The sequence below is a fragment of the Blastocystis sp. subtype 4 genome, assembly GCF_000743755.1.
Source record: "Blastocystis sp. subtype 4 strain WR1 chromosome Unknown seqid_0204, whole genome shotgun sequence".
Lineage (NCBI taxonomy): Eukaryota > Bigyra > Opalinata > Blastocystidae > Blastocystis > Blastocystis sp. subtype 4.
In genome coordinates, this window is record NW_014569343.1 from 1 (window position 1) to 20516 (window position 20516).

Genomic DNA, 20516 nt, shown 5'->3' on the forward strand with positions numbered 1-20516 from the left:
TTCATTTCTATTGACTCCAACTCATAATCATCCAGATATCTCTCTTCTGACTTCAATACACTCAATTCGATATTGTTTCCAATCATTCTATGAACAATTTATTACCCTTCATTTTAATGAAATCATAATGAATATGAGATGGAAGTGGCTTGACAGTGATTATCACTCATTCTATCCATATTCTAATATTCTATTCATATTCATCATTCCATTCCATTCATCATATTCAATCCTCTCACAATCAATCTGTTCATCTTATCATTCATTCCCGTGATTCTAATCAGTTTCTATCATTTCACATTACAATCAATCAAATACCATTCCTATCATCTTTCAATCAATTTAAACTCATTCAACAAATAATCAGTACCACTTATTATGTTCCTTCAGTTCCATTTGTATGAATCAACTAAGTATCAATCAAGAATTGTAGATATGGACTTGTTCTAACTAGTATTTTATGCTGACCTTCTTTTACCTTACCTAGTTCTATCTTTGTGATAATCCTGAACTGTTAATTCCTTACACCAAGTGAATCACTCTAACATGAAATACTTGCTACTAGTCAATAAGAGTCAGTAGCACGAAGAACGAATTCCCGTGGGCTCCTTATATGAGTACATGCCAATAACCAGCCTATGATTTCCACATTTCCCTTTTCCCTTTCTGTCATTGTTTCGTTTCTCTATTCTTGAGATACTTATTTGAAAATGAAGTGGCTTCGACCCACTATTGTAAAACTGAATAATCTTCGCGCTTTCCCTTCTCTCTATCGTGGTTATGCAGACACTCGAGTAGTTTTCATTAGATTGGCACTAATTAGTAGATTTTGGCCCGAAATATTCCACGCCCTTCTGCTGAAACTGTGTTCCCTGGTGATCTTGTTGTGTGTTTGAATCCTTGGGAAGAGGGCAAATTGTTAGTGCGTCGTGTTAAGCAAATTACCCAGATTGGGGATTCGATTGATGCTGCTGTGGCTTGGGTATCTTCGGAAACTGTGAACGGAGGAATTGACAGTAAAGTATTTGGTCCCATTCCTGTTCAGTCGATTCTTGCGCGTGCTTGTTACTTCTATAACGACAAACAGGTATTCTTTTAGTGTTGGTATGAGGAATAGAATCATGGTCCTATTCAGAATAACGAGCAATCACTCCCATTTGATCGCGTTTACATTTCCCATGGTGAACATTTTTTCCAATGACTTGCGCTTATGTTCTTAGTAGTCCCGTAATTAGTTTTTCCTGTTTGTTTGAATTACGAGTATAGTTTGAAGAAACAATCAATGTTTTCGTATTCGCAACCGGAAAGGAGCGATATAGATAAATAGCAATGGAGAGGTTAAAAACCGCTAAATAAAAAGCAAAAGTGAAGTAAAGGATTCATCAGAGATAGAAATAAAGGATATTTAAGATGAACATCGAAAATGACAGACGAGAGAAGCGAAGTCATGACAAGGGAAGCAGAAGAGGTGAATGACTTGACAACAGACGATAGGAACTTCAGAATCCCCACAGTGATCAAGCCCATCATAACAGTACTAAATGAAGATTCACCCAATAGACATACTTAACAATTGTAAGCAATGCATAACCATTGAATGTCGATAATGTCATGAAATATGGAAATTGCCTTCCATTCTCCGCAATCAAACAAATATAATTAAATATCGCTCCCCAACTATTTATCAATCCAGTTCACTAATGAAACAAGTTTAGCCACATGTTCTGTTGGAAAATGGATACATTCGTCTTTCCTTTCATCAATTTTTCAATAATCACTCCTGCACAACCAGCTAAACCAGATGACAATACTGTAAGAAATGCAGGAAGAAAGGGAATCACGAGAATATTGGTTCCAGATTTAGCAATTTGAATAGAAGCAACACTGGATGTCAACAGAAATAGAGAAGCCCATTGAATTCCACTCAATCTGAAGATGAAATACATCAACCAAGATTACTGTCGTTTCAGAATAAAGACATTTGCCAAACCTACGATCACAATTTCTAAGGACCCGAACACCTAGTGATGAATAAAGGAAGAAAACGATCACCTGTTGCGTGATTGGACTGTCAGAAATATTGATAACGACAAAGTAGAGATTATTAGCGATTGTATAGAGACATGCTGGAATGGCCCACAAAAAAATGTCTCTTAGTGAGTACTGATACCGAGTTGCCTTCCCTGTTGCTAATTGGATTTGAAAGGCAACAAATGAAACAGCAAGCTTCAAAGACTACGAATAATACAGATACCATAAGAATTTACCTCTGTGAGTAGAGAGGACATAAAAACAGAGAAGTCATATCCCGAACTCGATGATTTGGATAACTATTTATTAATATAACACATAACCAGTACTGCAGTGAAAATTCCTTGAAATGAATGTACAGAGATGGAAGCCAGTAGCAGGAGAGTCTTCAAGACGTACTCAATCATTTTAACGATCCTGCTGTTCTAGAAATACAGAGTCCAATGTTTACAAGGAAAACCTCGATAAAACAATGAACAGTATTCGTTTCATGAATCCATCTACGCTCCGATTTGCATCAACATTGGTTCGAAGGTTCTCAGCGAAGGCTGCAACTCCCACTAGATACAATGTGATGACCATTCCTTGTTTAAAGGATAGTTTTAGTAGGAAATCGGATTTTAAATTACCTGAAGGTTATCTTTTGTCTACTACGGAAAAGAAGAATTGCTTGGTTATCGATCCATCGAATCCCAAGTATATTGAGGATGCTGTATCAATTACGGGGTCTAACTTGAAAGGTATTCTTGTTACTCACCATCATAGGTTCCAATGGAGAGGGGAGATAATGCGTAGAAGGCACGTAGTGGGGCTGGGGGAAGTGTTGAATAATCACCAAGACTGTCCTGTATATGCCGGTGAATTTCCAGATGTATTTCGTTCATTTCTTGGTTTAGGGAATAGAGCAATCCCAAAGTGGAAAAAACGCTTCATGATGGCGATTCAGTCACTTTAGATGATATCGAATTCAAGGTTGTTGCTGCTCCTTTTCATTCGCCTGATAGTCTCATTTTCGAGTTTAAAGAAGAGAACGGATATCCCTTCCTTTTTACAGGTGATACTGTTTGTTTAGGAGGGATTGGATACTGTCCTGAAGATCAAGTGGATTCTCTGTATTCTTTAATCTATGATCGTCTTTTGAATTATCCAGACGAGACGTGTATTTTCCATGGTCATGAAAACGGAGAGCAGATGCTCCAATTTGCCTTAACAATTGAGCCAAACAATCATACGGCGAAAGATCTAAGGTGGGGATTGCGTAGAACCCTGCTGAAGGCACGGAACAAGCCTGGAACTCCAACGTGTATTCATGATGAAAAGATGGTGAATCCATTCTTTCGTTGTAATGAGGCCAGTGTGAAGGAAGCAACTGGAGAACAAGACCCAAAACGAGTCTTTGCAGAACTGGTGAGACGACGAAATGCTTATTTTTCGAAGAGATGGATGAAATAGAATGTTTGTTTCAGAAACTGTATGTCATTCTTTGTTTTCATTCTTGGATTCTTTGTTCTTTTCACTGTATTTATGAATGACGATAAGGAAACAACTGTTGGATTCATTTTAACAACTTAGTTGTAGGTCATTAGCAATCCGTTGCTAAAAGAGGATCGAGTTGATGAATGTCATATGAGCAAGGTACTGGATACTGAGGGTTAGTCTCTTTTCCTCTTGTCAAATACAGATAAACAACAATTGGGTCGAACACCGAGTTCGGAACTTCTTTCCAACATAAAATCACTTCATGTAACAAATGCATTAGTTTCTGCAGGCAAACGATACAAAGTTGCTTATCGAAAAGTGGCCAAACTAGGTATTAAGTAATTCTTCTGGAATTCTTTTAGTTGTAGGTCACGAATGGTTGAATGTCCTTATTGTCATGAAGTGGGTTATACAATTGTTCGTCGTAGTTATACTAGTTGGATGTACGGAATGGTGAGGTGGAGTTGACAGTAGTCTTCCTTTTGTAATATGTGTTATTGGAATCTCGATCCTTGTTTTTGTTCTTCTGGATTTGAATAAGTATTTTATCGTATACTATGGAATTGGAGCGGTGATCGTTGTTGCTGTTATGAATATTCTCTCCCATGTCTTTTCAGGTCAAAAGTAACAATGGATTAATGGGATTATAAGTAGTCGGCATTTCTGTTCAAAATGTAATAATTTTATTGGTATTGAGAATGAACTAGTTCTTTTATACATCGCTTTGTTCCAACAAATGCGTAAGTAATCACAAATAACATTATTCTGCGAATGCGAAAAAGGAACATGTCTTTGAAATCTCGTTTCCAGTTCCAGGAGATTGCATCGTTACGATAACATCGACAGAACACTATTCTTATGCCCATCATTTTCAACATACCTTAGCTTCTCCAATTACACATATATCAATAACATGAGATTCATCCTGTTGCAACTCAAAAGATTTGGATGTTACACTCTGAGATCTATATTTCAGTTATAATTTCGCATTTCAACGGTTCTGAATCTGATATCTGAAAGAGAGGATGCTCAGAATTGGTGCTACTCGATTCAAAATGAAGAGAAACATCTTGAAGAGGAAGTCTCGATGCATTATGAACGCAAACTTTGAAGCAACAAGAGGTACTACTAGTAGACTCAAGGGATGGAGCTACAATAAAAACCCAACAAGATACCATTCCTACTCACTTCAATGTGCTTAAGAATGTACGACTCCATCACAGAGTTCATTTTAGCGACAGTATGCATTTGTTCTTCTAATTTGGTTTGCAAAGTCATACACATTTGATTTAGGTTATCCGTCATCATGTCAAGACTCTTGTGCAGCTCCGAAATGGAACCATTACTACGAATTATGTGATTGTAGAGAAAGTGGACAATGGTGGCACTAATGTTCAAAATAACCATACTAAATGTACAGTGAGGATCGAAACTCTCTTCAGGTGATTTCTTGTCGTTATCCATAAGGTGATTGTGATCAGAACCACAATTGAGTGATGATGCCATGAAGAAAGTGGAATCAATCAATAGGAAAGAAATGATAATTGAAGAGTCTTAGAAGAATAGTTATTCACTGCAGAATCTGATGTAAATTGCTAATTCTCCCTCATTATCATAGAATCAGGTAGAAATTGAGTCTGTGTCTAGAAATAGAGGTTCCATCCATACTAAAGAAGGGGTACCGTCCACGAAGAGTTTGGGTTCTCGAATCAAATTCTGCTTATTGATTGGTCAATGCCTTTCCTATTTCCAGACCATTCTTTTTCCAATTGCTTATTGACAAACTAAATGCTGAAGGAATCGGACTTTGTTCGTCGTGTATTCCAATTTTGGATCCTTTCTTATGGACTAGAGTGTAATTGCAATTTCACTGTCACTTTTTGCTGGTCTGGCTACTGCTTTCGGAGGATGCATTGTATACTTTAAAAGGCTAGTGAAATTGGCCAATAAGACGTTCCTTTCTGCTGCACTTGGATTCTCTGCAGGTACTTCATAGACCATCATGTAATCATTTAGGTGTAATGCTTTTCTTATCCTTCGCTGAGATCTTCATTGAGTCTAAGGAACACTTCTCTGCAACAACAACCAATGAACATTTAGCGTTCCTATCATCTTATTTGATTTATCCATAGAATGCTTTATGCTTGTCTTAGTTTATTCTCAGGAATTGGCATGGCCTTTCTCCTCGAAGCCGTTCTTCATCGCGGCAGCAATGTTGAGTTTGAGATTCCAGAGGGAGATGAGAATCATATCAACAATCATGTGCATGGTGGTCACGAGCTTCGCAAAGTCCAAGGAGTGAAGACTTCAAATCGAAAAAAGGAACGTCGCAACACTGAGGGAGAGATCTTTCGTAATCCCATTGTCATGGACTCATCCAAACGTCTTATTGGAAATGATTCTCCTCATGAATCATTATATGTCGAGATTCCGAAGAGTGGTTACGAAATCGAGACGATTTCTGGTAATACGCGTGACTTGTCAAAGACTGATTTCTACATTGACAGCAATGTGCAGAATCAGCTAAAAGCTGTGGGTGTAATGTCCGCAGTTGCTATCACTTTACACAACATCCCCGAAGGTATTGTAACCTACATCGGCTATATTGACAATCCTATTGTGGGTATATCCCTTGCTATCGGTATTGCTACTCATAATATTCCAGAAGGACTCTCTGTTGCTCTTCCTGTGTATTATGCAACCAAATCCCGCCATCAAGCTTTTCTATGGTCTTTACTTTCGGGATTGGCAGAACCGTTGGGAGCACTCCTGTGTATGCTAGTTTTGCAGCGTTTTATTAATGATGCTGTGTTTGGCTTTTTGTTTGGGTTTACAGGAGGAATTATGACTCATATTTGCGTATTTGAGTTGATTCCTACTGGCATTCAACTAGATTGTGAGAAGAATTATACAACAATCGCTTTTATTGTTGGTATGGGGTTCATTATGATATCATTGATTCTATTATAGTGTTTTGTGTTTGTTTTACCTCTTTCTGTATGTATGAAACTCCCATCAGATCATAGCAATCTTTATTCTATGGTGGTCACCTCTCCAATTCCATCACAAGATGTCATAAAGTACCCGTATCGGGGTATTTGGTATTGGATTAGTGTGTGGCTGGTGATTCTCTCATTAAACATCCTTTCTTATTGTCTTTATCGCTTTGTAGCCCTATATCTGAAATGGAGGAGAGATGAAAAGTCAATTCTACAGATGTTTCAGGAATTGGTGGAATTGACAATCCTCACATGTCTATATATGCTTGCAGGTAATTACTTTGCAATGTTTGATTGTCGTCCGGACCGAATTGTGTTGGAATATGTCATTCCGTTTCTCATCGCTCTATTCCTAATTGGATTCTGTTGTGAAGTTTCGTATATGCGAGTGAGACTTGTGGATATAAGAAATTGGGAGCTGAAGACATGGATCGTCTTTGTATTCATTCTCGCTGTAACAGTCACTTTAATCGTTACAACCTTCCATTTTTGTAGTAGCAAGGAATACTACTTTGTTTATGTCGTTCCTTGTCTCGTCTACTTTGCTGCTGGTTTCATTCTCTCCCTATGTCGTCTTCATCCTCGTCTTCGTTTCCATCCTCGTTCGTATCAAGTGATATTTGCTCTCTGTCTTCTTCGAAAGGATAATAACTTCTACAGTCGAGTTTTTGCCGGAATTTGTTCTGGTGCATTTGTACGTTCTGTTGCAGCCAATCCATTGCTTTCACTTCTCGAACCGCTTGATACAGAATCTGTTCGGATGACGGCTTCGCGTCAGACATTAACAGATTCACTCATTCCTGCAGAGGTGCCCGTTTCAATCCCAGAGGTTTCTCCTGATATTGATGACGGAATGTTGAACCGGTCAACTGTGAATGAAGAAGATGAGAATCGATTGTTAGAAACGATTGAGAAGTACAATCAAGAGAATCAGTTAGATCGGAATCAGCAGATCTTAGAATTGGACGAACGGGATGACTATCTTTACAGCAGTCGGGCGAGTGATTATGCGGATTGGAATGAAAAGCAGAAGCAAGAATTGTTGGGGGATCCGAAATGATTATTTGTACTCTATTGTGTTTGTTACAAACAAGGCACAAGGAAAAGTCTTTCGGGAGTGTTGCTGTCATCCTTTTGTAAGTATCCACTGGAGGAGACAAGGATGAGTGCGTTGTCGAATGAGCTGAAGAGGATGCTGAATGAGTTGTTGTAGAAGGGGAGGGCACAGGTTGAGTAGAAGATGGTACAGGATTTGAAGCAATACGATTCTCCATTTCTGTTGAGGCTTGTTGAAGATAGTTACGTATCGAAACGAGATGTTGTTGACTCACAAATGGAGAACAAATGGCAACTGTATAATAAAGAGCAGTATTCGAAAGACTAAAGGTGAAATGGAGATTGAAACTATACGAAAGAATGTGAGGCGCTACATGACAATCGAATGAACTAAATAAAGGTTCTGAAATCTTTGTGTGAAGGTATGACGGATTCTAAGAATGAACGAATCAATTCATTCGAACAGAATAAGAAATGATCGTTACAAATAAGAGCAATAGGATCTTTAGTTCATAATACAAGGGAAGCCTACATGAAATGAACACCAAACAATTACCAGGAAACAAATGGTTCAATTGTTGATTCCAAAAGTGTTAGCAACCCTAGAAAAACACTAGAAATGAAGAATGTAGGATGTAACTACAAGTACGATAACAAATTTTGCCGATTTATGGATATCTGACCATGGAGACTCTCGTGAAATGACTTATAAGCATAGAACGCAGCAACAGTAGTTGCGAAGGATCTAACAAGATAAGGAACCACTCCAAGAATCACTTTAAGCACGAATACAGAATATAGGATGACATTAATGATTAATGATTCTTTGGAAGAAGGTTACAGTTGGTGTTATGGTATGACTGTAGAGTCAAAATGCAGATCAAAGGACTTTGGGGATCTGTAGTTGTGTGGATTCTATTTCTGTGTCTCAAACAACTAACTATTAAGGAGGATTGTTGGCATTATCGACAGGGAATCACTTGCAATGGATGGTATTCTTGGTTTCTATCCGATGAAGCAAGAGAGTGTTCTCAAGGATCTTTATCTATTTCTTCATCCCCAAACTACTGGAGCTATGGTCCAAAGGACTTTTTGAACTATATGAATAGTCTCTACATTCCCATTCACACTGGTCTTATTCCCATTGTTTATGGAAAAATGGGAACAACAGGATTAGCTGGACAAATGAAGGGTGTATGTGATTGTCTGTTACTGGCCTTAGTCCAAAACAAATCAATTCAAAGTAGGTTATTAGTTCTAGTATTGATGTTAGTGATAGCCCCTGCAATATCGCCTCGATTCTTTGATACAACGCTTTCTACGATTCGTTTTGTATCCAATTTAACTCCTTTAGTTGAACTATATCATATTCAGCAACGTATCCCTTGTGTTGATTGGAAATGTGATTGGCAGAAAGAGTTTGGTAATGCCACTGTACTTATTCGTTCACGTAATATCTTTGCGCACAAACTGCAGAAGCTGTATTCATTAGATGGAATTGGTTTGAAAGGAATTCGAGATTGGTATGATGTGTGTATTCCGAATCTATTTATCCCTTCTACATATCTGAACAAGTTAGTCTCTCATTATGAATCAGTCTTTGAACATCATCACGTAATTGGTGTTCATGTTCGTATGGCGGGTTCAGCAGTCAAATGGAAAGATCGTAAGGAATACTTATCGTTAAAAGATGTTGATTCAATGATTCATTTTGTTCAATGGAGGTTGAAAAGAACGAATCTCGTATTTCTGGCTACAGATACAGAAATTGTGGTTAATCGATTCCAAAATGTCTTTTCAAATCAAATTCTTGTCGTAGAGGGTTACTCGATTGAACATGTTGGAATGAACCAGACTGAGATTGGGTTGGAAAAAACTTCTTTGGATTTATTACTACTGTCTCGTTGCGATGAATTGGTTTTAACTCGGCAGAGTCACTTTAGTCTTCTAGCGAAACATTTTTCCAAACGAAATGTTCCTGTTCATTTCTTCCCTTCTTTTGTTTGTTATTTTCTCAAAACAACTCATTCTTTATTCGAATCAAACTATGTTATGATAACCGTGGTTCTGAATAATTGTATTCTGATGAAGAGAAAAAGGTACACAAGCCATGAAATCTTTCGTAGTCGCAAGTATTTTTCTTATGACTTTGGTGTCTACAAAGAAACGTATTATCTCTTGATTTGAAGTGATGGAAATAGTTGAGGCATCCGTTCATTTGGTGGATGGAAAATGGGAATTTGTGGATTATATTGATAAGTCTTTTGTTGCTTTTGGGTTTTTGAATCGTGCAATTAATGTGACTGGTACTTGATTCAATAAGGGTTGTGAGCCAAATAGGTTGGAATATCTTGCGCGTTGAAACAAACTCGGATTATTCGAATGAAGACCAATCGTATGGTGCTGGTCTTTTGGAAGGATATTTGACCGAGAATGAAATTTGGATTCATTCACAGAACATTTACGGTGAGAAGAAACCATCCAAATTCGTAGGAATTGATTTCACTTCTCACAGTCAGATCCAGAGTATTCTTGATGAGAATATGGAGTGGGAGAAGGAGGAATCCAAAAGAGGAGATGAAAAGTATTGGCGTCACCGCAAGTATCTCGATCTTCAAGTAGATGGTGTCTATGATGGTTACATGTATGCTAATCGTTTCAAACCGGAACGTGTATAAGACTGAGAATCGTCTTACTCGTAGGCATTGACAAAATGGCAGATTCAGTATGCTAATTATGATGGTGATGTTGGTGACTGGAACAGTCTTCCTCATAATGATACTAATTGGGAGATTGATCGATTGGACCATTGTTCGGCATTGATTCGGTTAACAGGTAGGAGAATGATTATGAATTGATTGGAAGAGGATAAATCAGATATTCTGATTGGGCAATCTACTTGGAGTGCTCTTCATACTATGTTCAAAATCTATAAGATTTATGACATTCCATTAAAAGAAGGTTCTTCAATAATTCCAGGTCATTTACAAGGATTCAGTTCATATCCGGCTCGTATCAGTAGTGGTGATGATTACTATACAATTGGTAACCACGTGGTTGTTCAGGAAACCACTATTGGGAATTTCAATAAGGATTTGGAGAAGTATATGAATGGAAGAGCTGTGATGCAGTGGGCAAGAAATCTGATTGCAAATCGATTGGCTGAGTAGGTGAATGAATGAGTGTATCTGCTTGAGTGAAAACTGATTTGCTGATTGAGATTGATTGATTGACATAACTCGTTCTAACCATCCTTTCAGTTCTCCTTCATCATGGTGTCATTACTACGCTCGTTACAACAACGGTTGTTATGCTAATCAGTGGATGGTGCTAGATTACAACTATTTCATTCCTGGATATGGTTTACGTCAAGATGGACTCTGGCTTCTGGAGCAGTTACCTGGATATGTTCATATGGAAGATATATCAAAATATCTAAATTCCCGCGGATATTTCGCTTCTTACAATGTTGCATTTTTCGAGGATGTTTATGACCTTGGTGGAACGCGTAAGAAATATGAGGAATTTGGAAAGGATTATAGCTATACAGAATGTCCTCGTGCTCAAATCTTTGCTCGTGATGTGCACACTGTGACAGGACTGTCTCCAATGAGAGCTATTCTTCGATACAATGATTTCAAGCATGATCCTTTATCAAGATGTGACGGTTATCCTGGGTATACTGGCTCATATGCAATTGGAGCAAGAAATGATCTGAATTTGAAAAATGGAACATATCCCAGACCTGGATTAGGACTTCGGAATCATGCAGCAACAGATGGTAAAATTACTAGTTATAAGGTAAGAAGAGTTAGAAGAATATTATTCTATAGTTATTGAAGGAAACCCAGGGATCTCAGATTATTGCTGGTCCTCCTTATAAAAATGTTGGACCTTTTGAATGGGCTACTTCTGCTTTTATGGAAGTTCCACATTGGTGTTTACCTGAGAAATATGAGTTCCCGTGGATTGAAGTACGGGGAGATGGTTCTATCCAGGGAATTGGATGGGAATATGATGATTCATATGTTTGATAACAAAGAAAGTAACTAAATCACATTTGAAGACTCAATCGTTTCATCTTCTTATCTTCACCTCCTATCCATCAGTCTTTCATCAATTTTGTACCTGTCAATAATTCATTCTCATTCTTCCAACATTCACAGAAAGCTTTGCCATGATGTACTCCTGCTACTGAATGAAGAGGGAATGTGGATCGAATATCATATACACTGACTCCCCCTTCATAACTACAACTTATGAGAGTATTGGTATTGGTTGGGTGCCATAGTACATCACTCACCCAATCACGTAATCCAGAAAAAGTCAAAATATTGGGCTTCTCTTCTATCTCATAAATCACATTAATTCTATCCTACGACGCGAATCCCAGAGACGAATACCGTCAGGATGACAAGAAACAATAAGATTATTGCCAGGACAGAAATCAACTTGATTCACAACTTTGTTTCCTTTCTATACATTATTGGAACTCCTCAATCTCAACCAAATCTGTCAACATTCCCTCACTCTCCAAATCCCAGATTCGGATGTGATGATCCCAACCTCCTGTGATCACATTCAAGTCCTTCCATGCTACGGCACTCACTCCTTGCATGGTTTCACTCAAGGTGTGAACAGGTTCAACTTCAGTAACATCCGAAAACTTCGATGTGTCCCAGATCAAAATACTTCCATTCCACGCACTACTAACCAAATAGTGTGCATCGGATGAGAATTGGCAATCGAGGACATGACTATCGTGTCCTGTTAAAGTGGCAACATGCAGAATGGACTTATTTTGAATTTGATTCACTTGGACGGTATTATCGAGAGAAGCCGTAGCAATCATCGAATTCTTACAGGCTACTGCTTTGATGGGTTTCTTATGGATTGTCTTTTCGCACAACAGTTGGTCATTCATATCATAAACATGAACAGTACCATCATAACAACCAGCTACATATACTGTCCCATCGGATGCGATTCCACTCACCCAATCTGGCAGATCTGAAGATGATTTCTCCTCTGGACGACTAATGATGGGGACATATTCCAGATTCACAACAGTTTCCGATGAAATACCATGCTCACTCATATACTCGCTGAGAGAAACTCGAAGCAGTTTTCCATCCACAATGAAATCAAACGGAATAGGGTTTTCCAGTCCAAGAGCTTCATTCACCAGTTTCGACAACTCATAACGTGAGAAACGGATAGGAAGAGAAATTGTATTCGTTCCCATTTGATATCGCTCGTACTTGGTGAAAAGCTTCACACTCACCTACAAGACTCATTTTGCCTCCAAAGGATTGTACAAGTGTCTCATTTTCCAAATCCATTTTCCGTTCCTGTTTAGGATGGTAGAGTGAGCAAAATGTACCAAGAATAACTTTTTGCATATGCGATTTGTCCACTCTCTTTAGTCTAGAAATAAACTGTTCTGACCTGTAGAATGAGTGATTGTAACTCTGTTATTGTGAAGAATCTTCCCATGTCGATAACGGAAGTTGGATTATGGAGTGAACTTGAGTATAGCCTTCCCTGTTATCTGGATTTGGATCTTTTGGCTCAATCATCCGTATTCAGTTTTTTCTGGCCTCTGAAGTAGTTTATTCTATCTAGTTTCTATATAGGAATATGTTACTGCTCGCATTATCTTCAGCGATCCATCGTATGGTATGTAGATTTGGTGAATAGTAATTCTATTAGCTTCTTCTGCTCACCAAGCTATGAATGGAAGATATGTTGGTGGGTGTAAATGTGCTACCTCGTTAGAATATTGTGAGATTGATTCCATTCACCTGAATCCTATGACAACGATTGTTATTGATTATCTGCCTGCTACCATGACTATTCATTATTTATGTAGTTTCTTTTCCACTTTTGGTTCTATTGTTGGAGGGTATATGGAATCCAAATTCTTTTCTTCAGGTCATCGTATTTGTGGATACCTTCAAATGGCTACTTCTCAATCTGCTTTAGAAGCAGTAGAAGCCACCAATGGACGTGATTTTGAAGATTTCCATGTGATTTCGTCGATCATGGCGAAAATAGCTCCAGGGTCTATATCAGTTCCTAAGGATTCTGCAGCGACTAAAAAACATACTGGATATTTGGTATATGTTGCTGGCTATCCAGAGTACTGGAAAGCACAGGATCTGGGAAAACTCTTCCGACAATCATGTTCACTGTTATCTGTTGCTATGATGGATGGCTATTGTAAGGTGTATGTGGCTGATGAGGTTTCATTGCACACACTCTGTGAGATATGTGCTGGAAGTTCATTTGTGGACCCTCGCACAAAGGAGCATGTTACATTAGTAGCTCAACCTGAAGTTACGTTGAGTGTGGATGTGCCAATTACTAGTCCCTCATACTTGGAATCATTATCAATTGTTCAAGGGGATGATTCTCAGTTGTCACAGGAAGTAGTTCCAGCAAAGACAACGATTAAGATGCCGGGAATGGAGAAGAAAGTACATGAATCGCGGGAGAATAGTGGAAGTTCAAATCGTACTCCCAATCGTGTAGACAATAAGAATGAACCAAATAAGAATGGAAATAAGAAGAAGGGGAATAAGAGGTTGACAAAGAAGGAGAATTCTATGTCGTATCAGCAACCCTCGAATGAGCATTCATTGTTAAATGAGCATAAGTCCTCATATGAACGTCAACTGTCAAGTGACCATCAATCGTCGAATGAACGTAAACCCTCAAATGAACGTAAACCCTCAAATGAACGCAGACCCTCAAATGAGCACAGGCCCTCAAATGAGCCATCAGCAAAGAGTATGCCTAATGAGACATATCAACAGTCTCAGCTTCCTTCACAGCAGTCGTATCTATTGTATTCCCAACAACAGGCCTATATGCAACAACCCCAGCCTTATCCGTTACAAGCGTATCCCCAACAACCTTATCAGCCTCAAGTCTATGCCCAGCAACCTTATCAGCAATCTCCCTTCCCTCAACCCTATCAACAACCACAGCCTTCAGCAGTCTATCAACCTCTTTCTTACATCCCATTCCCTTCTCAATCCTTCCAACCATCACCAAACCCTACTTCCATCAAAGCTAGTGATTCAGGTCTTCTTATTGAAAGATTCAACCATCAGTTTAGTGAATACGTAGTGAAACGCCTCTTCAGAGGGTTTGGTCATGTTATCCAAATCATTTTTCTGGATCCTTTCACAGCGTGAGTTATCAGAAATACTCTCATCGTTAGAGCCGTCTATTTTGATATGGCTACCAGTGCTGATGCTGCAATGCGAGCATTACGGGGAAAAGAGATTAATGGCAACAATATTATGATATGCAAATTGGTGCGCAATGTAGGAATAGAACATGAGTGTCATTGTAGGGAGGACTGGTGATCAACGTGAACTCATCTGGTGACTTGTAAGAGATCTTTCTGGAATGTCATGAATAGTGCTGATTTTGCTCGTAATGCGGTTCAACAGGCTCAAATCGCGCGTGTGAATGCTATTCTTGGTCTGGAACCCGAAGCTCTTCCTGTTGCGATGTCTTCTGCTTCCAAACCAGAGACTCAGAATAAGCGCAATCATCGTCATCATCATGCTCCTCCTCCAAAGTCACAACCGGCACAATCACAGCCAACGAGTTCAGAGGCATCTGAAGTATCCAAGGAACAGGTTCTAAAGGTATTGGAAGAACAGATGGCAGCAATTGGAACTGTCACTGTGGAAGATGTGGAGGAAATGGAGGAAAAGGATAAGAACTCGTATCTGAGAGAATTTGTAGCTCCTATTGTTGGTGCTGTGGAGAAGAATCAGGTTTCGGAGGTAATTAACGAGGTTCTGAGGATGGATGTCGAGTACATTGTACAGGCGATAAATGATCCGAAATTCATGTATGAGGCGATCACCAAAGCAGAAAAGCAATTAGGTATGTGGTTTGTTTGTTTACAGTCCTTTTCCCTCCAAGTGACGATGAACCATCATGGGATCGCTTATGGGTCAACCGAGACCTTCCTATTCAGAAATACTTGCAGAAGTGGGGAAAGCATGGGATTTGGAGAACAATGACGCTGGAATGGCTATAACACTTTTGGATCAGCTAAAATCAACAATTCAAGGTAATTCCATGGATTTTGAGAAGAAAGACATCCTTCTTGAACTCATCGATGTATCTACACAGTTTATTGCCAAAGATGAAGGAACAGAAACTGTCCTAACGCCGTCAAGTACAAGGAGGCGGCTTTCAGGGAGTCCATCTAGTGAGTTTGGTTGTATCTCTTTCATTTAGATTCACTCTCCAAACGAAGACAATATGCAGAACAAGATTCTGTTAGTTGGCAGGATGTTATCGGTCAAGATGAAGCAAAGCGGGCTCTATATGAGAGTTGCATGCTTCCATCAATTCTCCCAACATCATTATTTGTCGGATGTCGTCAGTTATGCACATCGATTCTCCTCTTCGGACCTCCAGGAACAGGAAAAACTTCACTCGTTCGTGCAGTTGCAAATGAATCTCGTATTGAACTAATTTGTTGGTGATAGAAAGATCATTATCTATTGGAGCTTCCACCATCTTCGTTCCTATCGAAATGGGCAGGAGAAGCAGAAAGAAAGTTACGAGATGCATTCACGATGGTGCGAAGAAGGTCTCCTAGCATACTGTTTCTTGATGAGTTTGATGCTTTGGCAATGCGGCGAGAGACAGCAGAAGACCCCGGAGCACGACGAGTGTTAAGTGAACTGTTGATTCAAATGAGTTCTGTTTGTCTAGGTGATGGAATTACAATTATTGCAGCCACAAATCGATTACTTGATTTAGACCCGGCTATTGTTCGTAGATTCCATAAGGTCATTGAAGTGAATCTACCCACCCGGGAGGAACGACAACAGATCATCGTTCATCACCTCACTCCTATCGATCATCAGCTATCAGAAGAAGAAATAGGGTATTTGGGAGAAAGTACAGATGGGTGGTCTGGAGCGTTGCTCTATGTGATAGTGTGATCGACGAATGATTAGTAGAATTTGTGTCGAGAAGCATGCATGGTTCCAATTCTGGAAATGTCTCAATCCTTACTGTCGTTTTCTGACTCGACATCATTCAAAACTTCACCAAGTCCTGGAGAAGAAGGCATTCGGATTCGACCTGTTGTATTCAATGATTTTGTGGATGCTCTTGGTACGTTGCAAGGTCGGTCGAGACTTGAAACATGCTTTTGTTTGTTGTGAATCACTCACAATGAGTTTCACTGCACTATGTAAGTTGTGTTTTGCGCTTCTAATCTCTCTTAATAGTCATGCTGACAATAGAGAGTCGCATGAAGTGAATGGGAGAGGAGATTAAGTGGAAAGGCTCAAATGATATCTTCATGATTATCATTAGTTTGTCTGATGTCGCTATGACATGTGATGATGGTTTTGTGTTGAGAAACTTCAAATGAGAGGTTCATTGGAAGTGACGAATAATACACTAACATTCTGTAGATCAATCATTCAGAACAAACAAGAGACACAAATTACTTCAGTTTGGGATAAACAACCTCGGCAAAGAATATACCGAGTGCAACCATGCAGATTGACCAAACAATAAATAATAAAACATACAAGATAGACTTCTTTGGAATGGGAGTATCCGTTTCTTTCATCGTCTGTGCGTCATCCATCATAACTAATCCTACCTCGACAGGAGCATCCTCGATAACATCAGAAACTTCACAAGGTGTAGCATTCACATCAGGAGAATCACCCTCCGTTTTGTACACGATAATGAGTCGCTTCTTGAATATCTCTTCGGGTTCCTGTAACTTATCCTCAGTCACATTCTCTCCGTAGTTGTCACAAGACTTAAAAGAACGGAGCTCATCATTGGTCTTGAAACGTTTGCGAATTACATCCTTCGATTCATCTGGGTTCTTCTCCAAAACATCTGCAAAAATGGTAGAGACACGCATAGCATTGATTTCAATCTTGTCTCTGGAAATGAATATTCAAACTCTCATCTACCGTTTAGGAATCTCATCGCGAAGCATAAGAATCTCTCTGGCCTTCTTTAATGTCACTATACATGGTCTTCTCTTTATTGTTTCGTACGTCGAATTTCAATGCTTTCTTTGGGCTTCAATAGGAATTTAGTTGGCTTTACCGAGAAAACAATCTTGGCATTTGTCTTAATAGAGTAGATCATCTACTTGTGACCAAAATGCACCAAACACGTACGTTCGAGTTGGTATTGTTTGTGATCCCTATAGATGTCTCACTGTCTCTTTCTGTTGTAACTATTTACTCAGTAGCCTAAACTACTACGTACCATTAAAGACAACAGATTCCTTATTGCTCAGCAAGAGTGGATCCATAACTTGGTTCTAAATAATTAGAGTGTTGCGAGATTTGATGAATGTACAAAATAGTTAGTAATTTGGTCATGAACAAGCAATAGGCCAAATCTGACACTTCCAAGATTCCTATTGATTTCTTCACATCAATTTATTTGTTATCTACGCAAGTAACACTATCCAAATGGATTGATTGAGTAGAGGGAAAGATTTTTTGATGATTCAGTTTCTTTTGTCTTTCCTGATGTGAGGTCCTATTTGTTTGATAACTCCTAGATGTTCCACTGTCTTTGGATATGTGGAAGAAGCTTATCGAGGTGAACCGAACAATCGTGTAGGAATGACAAGGGTGTGTGAGAATAGGACTGGTTCACAGGAGAGACGGAACGAAATGGAAAACCCTTGTTCGTTCCAGGTGATGTGGTCGATTCTCCTCTACTCCAGAAGCGAACAGCTTCTTATGCTGTCCAGTCTCTGGTAATGGGTGTTCCAGCTGGTGGAAAGGTGTACAACGGAGCTCGATACTCAGTTGACATTCCGAAGAAAGAGGACAATAAGAATCGTGGAATTCCAGTGGATTCGATCTCTATAAGAAAAATGGAGCAGAAGGAGATAACAGAATCCTTCGATTCCCAGGGAGTTGGTTGCGACCCCATGCATTTGTTATATATGGTTGATTTTCAACGAAATAGAAAAGAAATAGTAGATTTAAACTCTGGAGATGTGATTGCAACAGTCGATTCCATTTCAAGTGAAACCACAAGTCAGTATTTTGGTAAATTGAGTGCACATCAATTTGATGTGACTCTAACACTTCAAACAACGTTATTCTCTTTTTAGACCTTAATCATAGATCTGTTCGATTAAGTTATCTTGCCATGTTTTTAGATCGTTGGAAAGGACCTATTTCAGTTGTAATATATACTCCTCCAGAAGGAGTATCCAAAATTATGAAGTTTTTACGGAATTCCCATTTTCCCTCCCGATTATTGGTTACTTTGATTTCAGATTCAGGTACCGATTATCCAATCAATGCTCTCCGGAACTATGCCATCAAAGCTGCTTCAACAACTCATTTCTATTTGAGTGATATGGATGTGTGGCCCACGAGTATCATTCCTGAGTCTACTTAAGCACTAGCAACACTGTATAGCTCATTTGTTGAAGTGTTGGGATCCCAAACAATTGAAGGTTCAGTCTTACGAAATGATAACACGGCTGTTATTGTTCCAGTATACGAGTACGTACTTCCATGTTCAAGTTTTCAACGATGTGTCAGGGAGTAAACACTGTGATGATGATGTGATTGATAGAAGACAAACAAGGATTCCTAATACCAAAGCTACTCTACGCAAGTGTTTATCACGACGGAGATGTAGGGAGTTCCGTGCTGGTCAGAATCTTCACAACTATTACTTCGAAGAGTGGTTGCATGATAACTGGACTCAATGGATCACTCCTGTCACTTGTTTTGTGAAAGATAAACAGGAACCGTAAGTATGATAGGAGTGATTGAGGATCAGGTACATGATTCTGAAGAAGTCATCAAACCTGCCTTATTTTGATGAACGCTTTGTGAACTATGGTTATAATAAGGTTCAGTGGGTTGCAAATCTTCGTTTCATGGGATATCGTTTCTATGTTTTTGGGCCTGAATTTGGAATTGATGTTGCACATCCACGGTTATTCATGGTTATTTTGATATGATGAGATAGAGGTGACTTGCAGAAGGCTTTCTTAAGCAAAATGAAGAATGAACATGTGATCATGAATCAGGCTTTGTATGGTCAGTTCTTACAAGAACTCCTTCGAAAGAAGACTTATAGTGTTACAAAGACGTGTAAAAAGAACCAGAGAGAGATTTGTCTGGATTGTCCTTTGGAAGAGTTGTATGTTTGTTTGAGTAATGAATAGTTACCAGCAGCAATTGAATAATCATTTGAGAATACTTGTTGTGTTGATTCAATGTTGATATTGGTTCTGATAGAGATTGTATCTGTTAGATGTACAAAGTTCTCTGTACTATTGAATGTGTAGTTGGTTGTTCCATCACAGTATCGAACACCCTTTCTACAAACACGTTGATAGTACACTTCAAATCTGTGTACAGATGTGTTTACAACCTTATATCCAATATCATGAGACCATGTCACATTCACTCTTGGTACATCATTGTTTCTAGCAATCAGATTTCCATTACGAACTAACCATTTGTATCCAGTTGTATTGATCAGATTACATATTGTGTTCAAAATGTCAATTGGCTTGTGATATCCCTTTGAAACAGTTCCAGAATAGCTTTCATCAGATTCATTGAGTATTTGAATAGTGAATGTAGTATCTTGTGGTATATCTTTTGTACACATGAATCGAAGTATTGATTGAAGTCATTGAACCAACCATTGAGATTGGATTGATCACGAACAAACTTGATGTATTGTGAAAAGTTGAACTGAACATATTTGTCAGATCGTTGATCAATAGATATAGGTGGTGTTGATAGTCTCAATTTGGATTCAAGCATTGATAGATAATCATCAAAACTGTAGTTTCCATTTGGTATAACCACATTGCTAATTGCACTATCACCATCACTCACTACTACCTTGTTATTCGTATCATTGACTGGATATTGTTTG

The 20516-nt window shown here is 38.8% G+C and overlaps 8 protein-coding genes across 8 annotated transcripts; 5 read left to right on the forward strand and 3 right to left on the reverse strand.

The window, feature by feature from the left end:
* Positions 1–710: 710 nt before the first annotated feature.
* On the forward strand, positions 711–1201 carry JH06_3100 (peptidase-S24 family protein; the record flags this gene model as incomplete). The annotated part of the gene is made up of 3 exons (XM_014671006.1): positions 711–794; positions 827–1087; positions 1118–1201. 3 exons carry the CDS (start codon positions 711–713, stop codon positions 1199–1201), a joined length of 429 nt encoding a protein of 142 aa, XP_014526492.1.
* Positions 1202–1338: 137 nt separating this feature from the next.
* Positions 1339–2288, reverse strand: JH06_3101 (hypothetical protein; the record flags this gene model as incomplete). Its single annotated transcript, XM_014671007.1, has 6 exons — positions 1339–1537; positions 1567–1677; positions 1708–1929; positions 1960–2021; positions 2053–2235; positions 2268–2288. 6 exons carry the CDS (start codon positions 2286–2288, stop codon positions 1339–1341), a joined length of 798 nt encoding a protein of 265 aa, XP_014526493.1.
* A 317-nt stretch (positions 2289–2605) lies between these two features.
* On the forward strand, positions 2606–4138 carry JH06_3102 (hydroxyacylglutathione hydrolase; the record flags this gene model as incomplete). Its single annotated transcript, XM_014671008.1, is given in 10 exon segments — positions 2606–2636; positions 2667–2757; positions 2827–2902; positions 2935–3278; positions 3294–3438; positions 3484–3579; positions 3610–3666; positions 3688–3848; positions 3879–3968; positions 3985–4138. The coding sequence occupies 10 exon segments, from the start codon at positions 2606–2608 to the stop codon at positions 4136–4138; spliced, it is 1245 nt and encodes a 414-aa protein (XP_014526494.1).
* Positions 4139–5643: 1505 nt separating this feature from the next.
* Positions 5644–6480, forward strand: JH06_3103 (zinc transporter protein; the record flags this gene model as incomplete). Its single annotated transcript, XM_014671009.1, is given in 2 exon segments — positions 5644–5662; positions 5675–6480. 2 exon segments carry the CDS (start codon positions 5644–5646, stop codon positions 6478–6480), a joined length of 825 nt encoding a protein of 274 aa, XP_014526495.1.
* Positions 6481–9756: 3276 nt separating this feature from the next.
* JH06_3104 (phospholipase) lies at positions 9757–16541 on the forward strand (the record flags this gene model as incomplete). The annotated part of the gene is made up of 9 exons (XM_014671010.1): positions 9757–9871; positions 9906–10237; positions 10268–10400; positions 10431–10731; positions 10826–11366; positions 11399–11529; positions 15853–16061; positions 16092–16379; positions 16507–16541. The coding sequence occupies 9 exons, from the start codon at positions 9757–9759 to the stop codon at positions 16539–16541; spliced, it is 2085 nt and encodes a 694-aa protein (XP_014526496.1).
* Positions 11620–12967, reverse strand: JH06_3105 (putative ribosome biogenesis protein; the record flags this gene model as incomplete). Its single annotated transcript, XM_014671011.1, has 5 exons — positions 11620–11663; positions 11694–11912; positions 11945–12041; positions 12073–12849; positions 12884–12967. 5 exons carry the CDS (start codon positions 12965–12967, stop codon positions 11620–11622), a joined length of 1221 nt encoding a protein of 406 aa, XP_014526497.1.
* A 520-nt stretch (positions 16542–17061) lies between the features above and the next one.
* On the reverse strand, positions 17062–17898 carry JH06_3106 (hypothetical protein; the record flags this gene model as incomplete). Its single annotated transcript, XM_014671012.1, has 5 exons — positions 17062–17518; positions 17549–17603; positions 17636–17729; positions 17762–17820; positions 17853–17898. 5 exons carry the CDS (start codon positions 17896–17898, stop codon positions 17062–17064), a joined length of 711 nt encoding a protein of 236 aa, XP_014526498.1.
* Positions 17899–18094: 196 nt separating this feature from the next.
* Positions 18095–19812, forward strand: JH06_3107 (glycosyl transferase; the record flags this gene model as incomplete). The annotated part of the gene is made up of 9 exons (XM_014671013.1): positions 18095–18123; positions 18154–18211; positions 18241–18701; positions 18731–18987; positions 19018–19159; positions 19191–19370; positions 19401–19559; positions 19593–19770; positions 19792–19812. 9 exons carry the CDS (start codon positions 18095–18097, stop codon positions 19810–19812), a joined length of 1485 nt encoding a protein of 494 aa, XP_014526499.1.
* Positions 19813–20516: the final 704 nt, after the last annotated feature.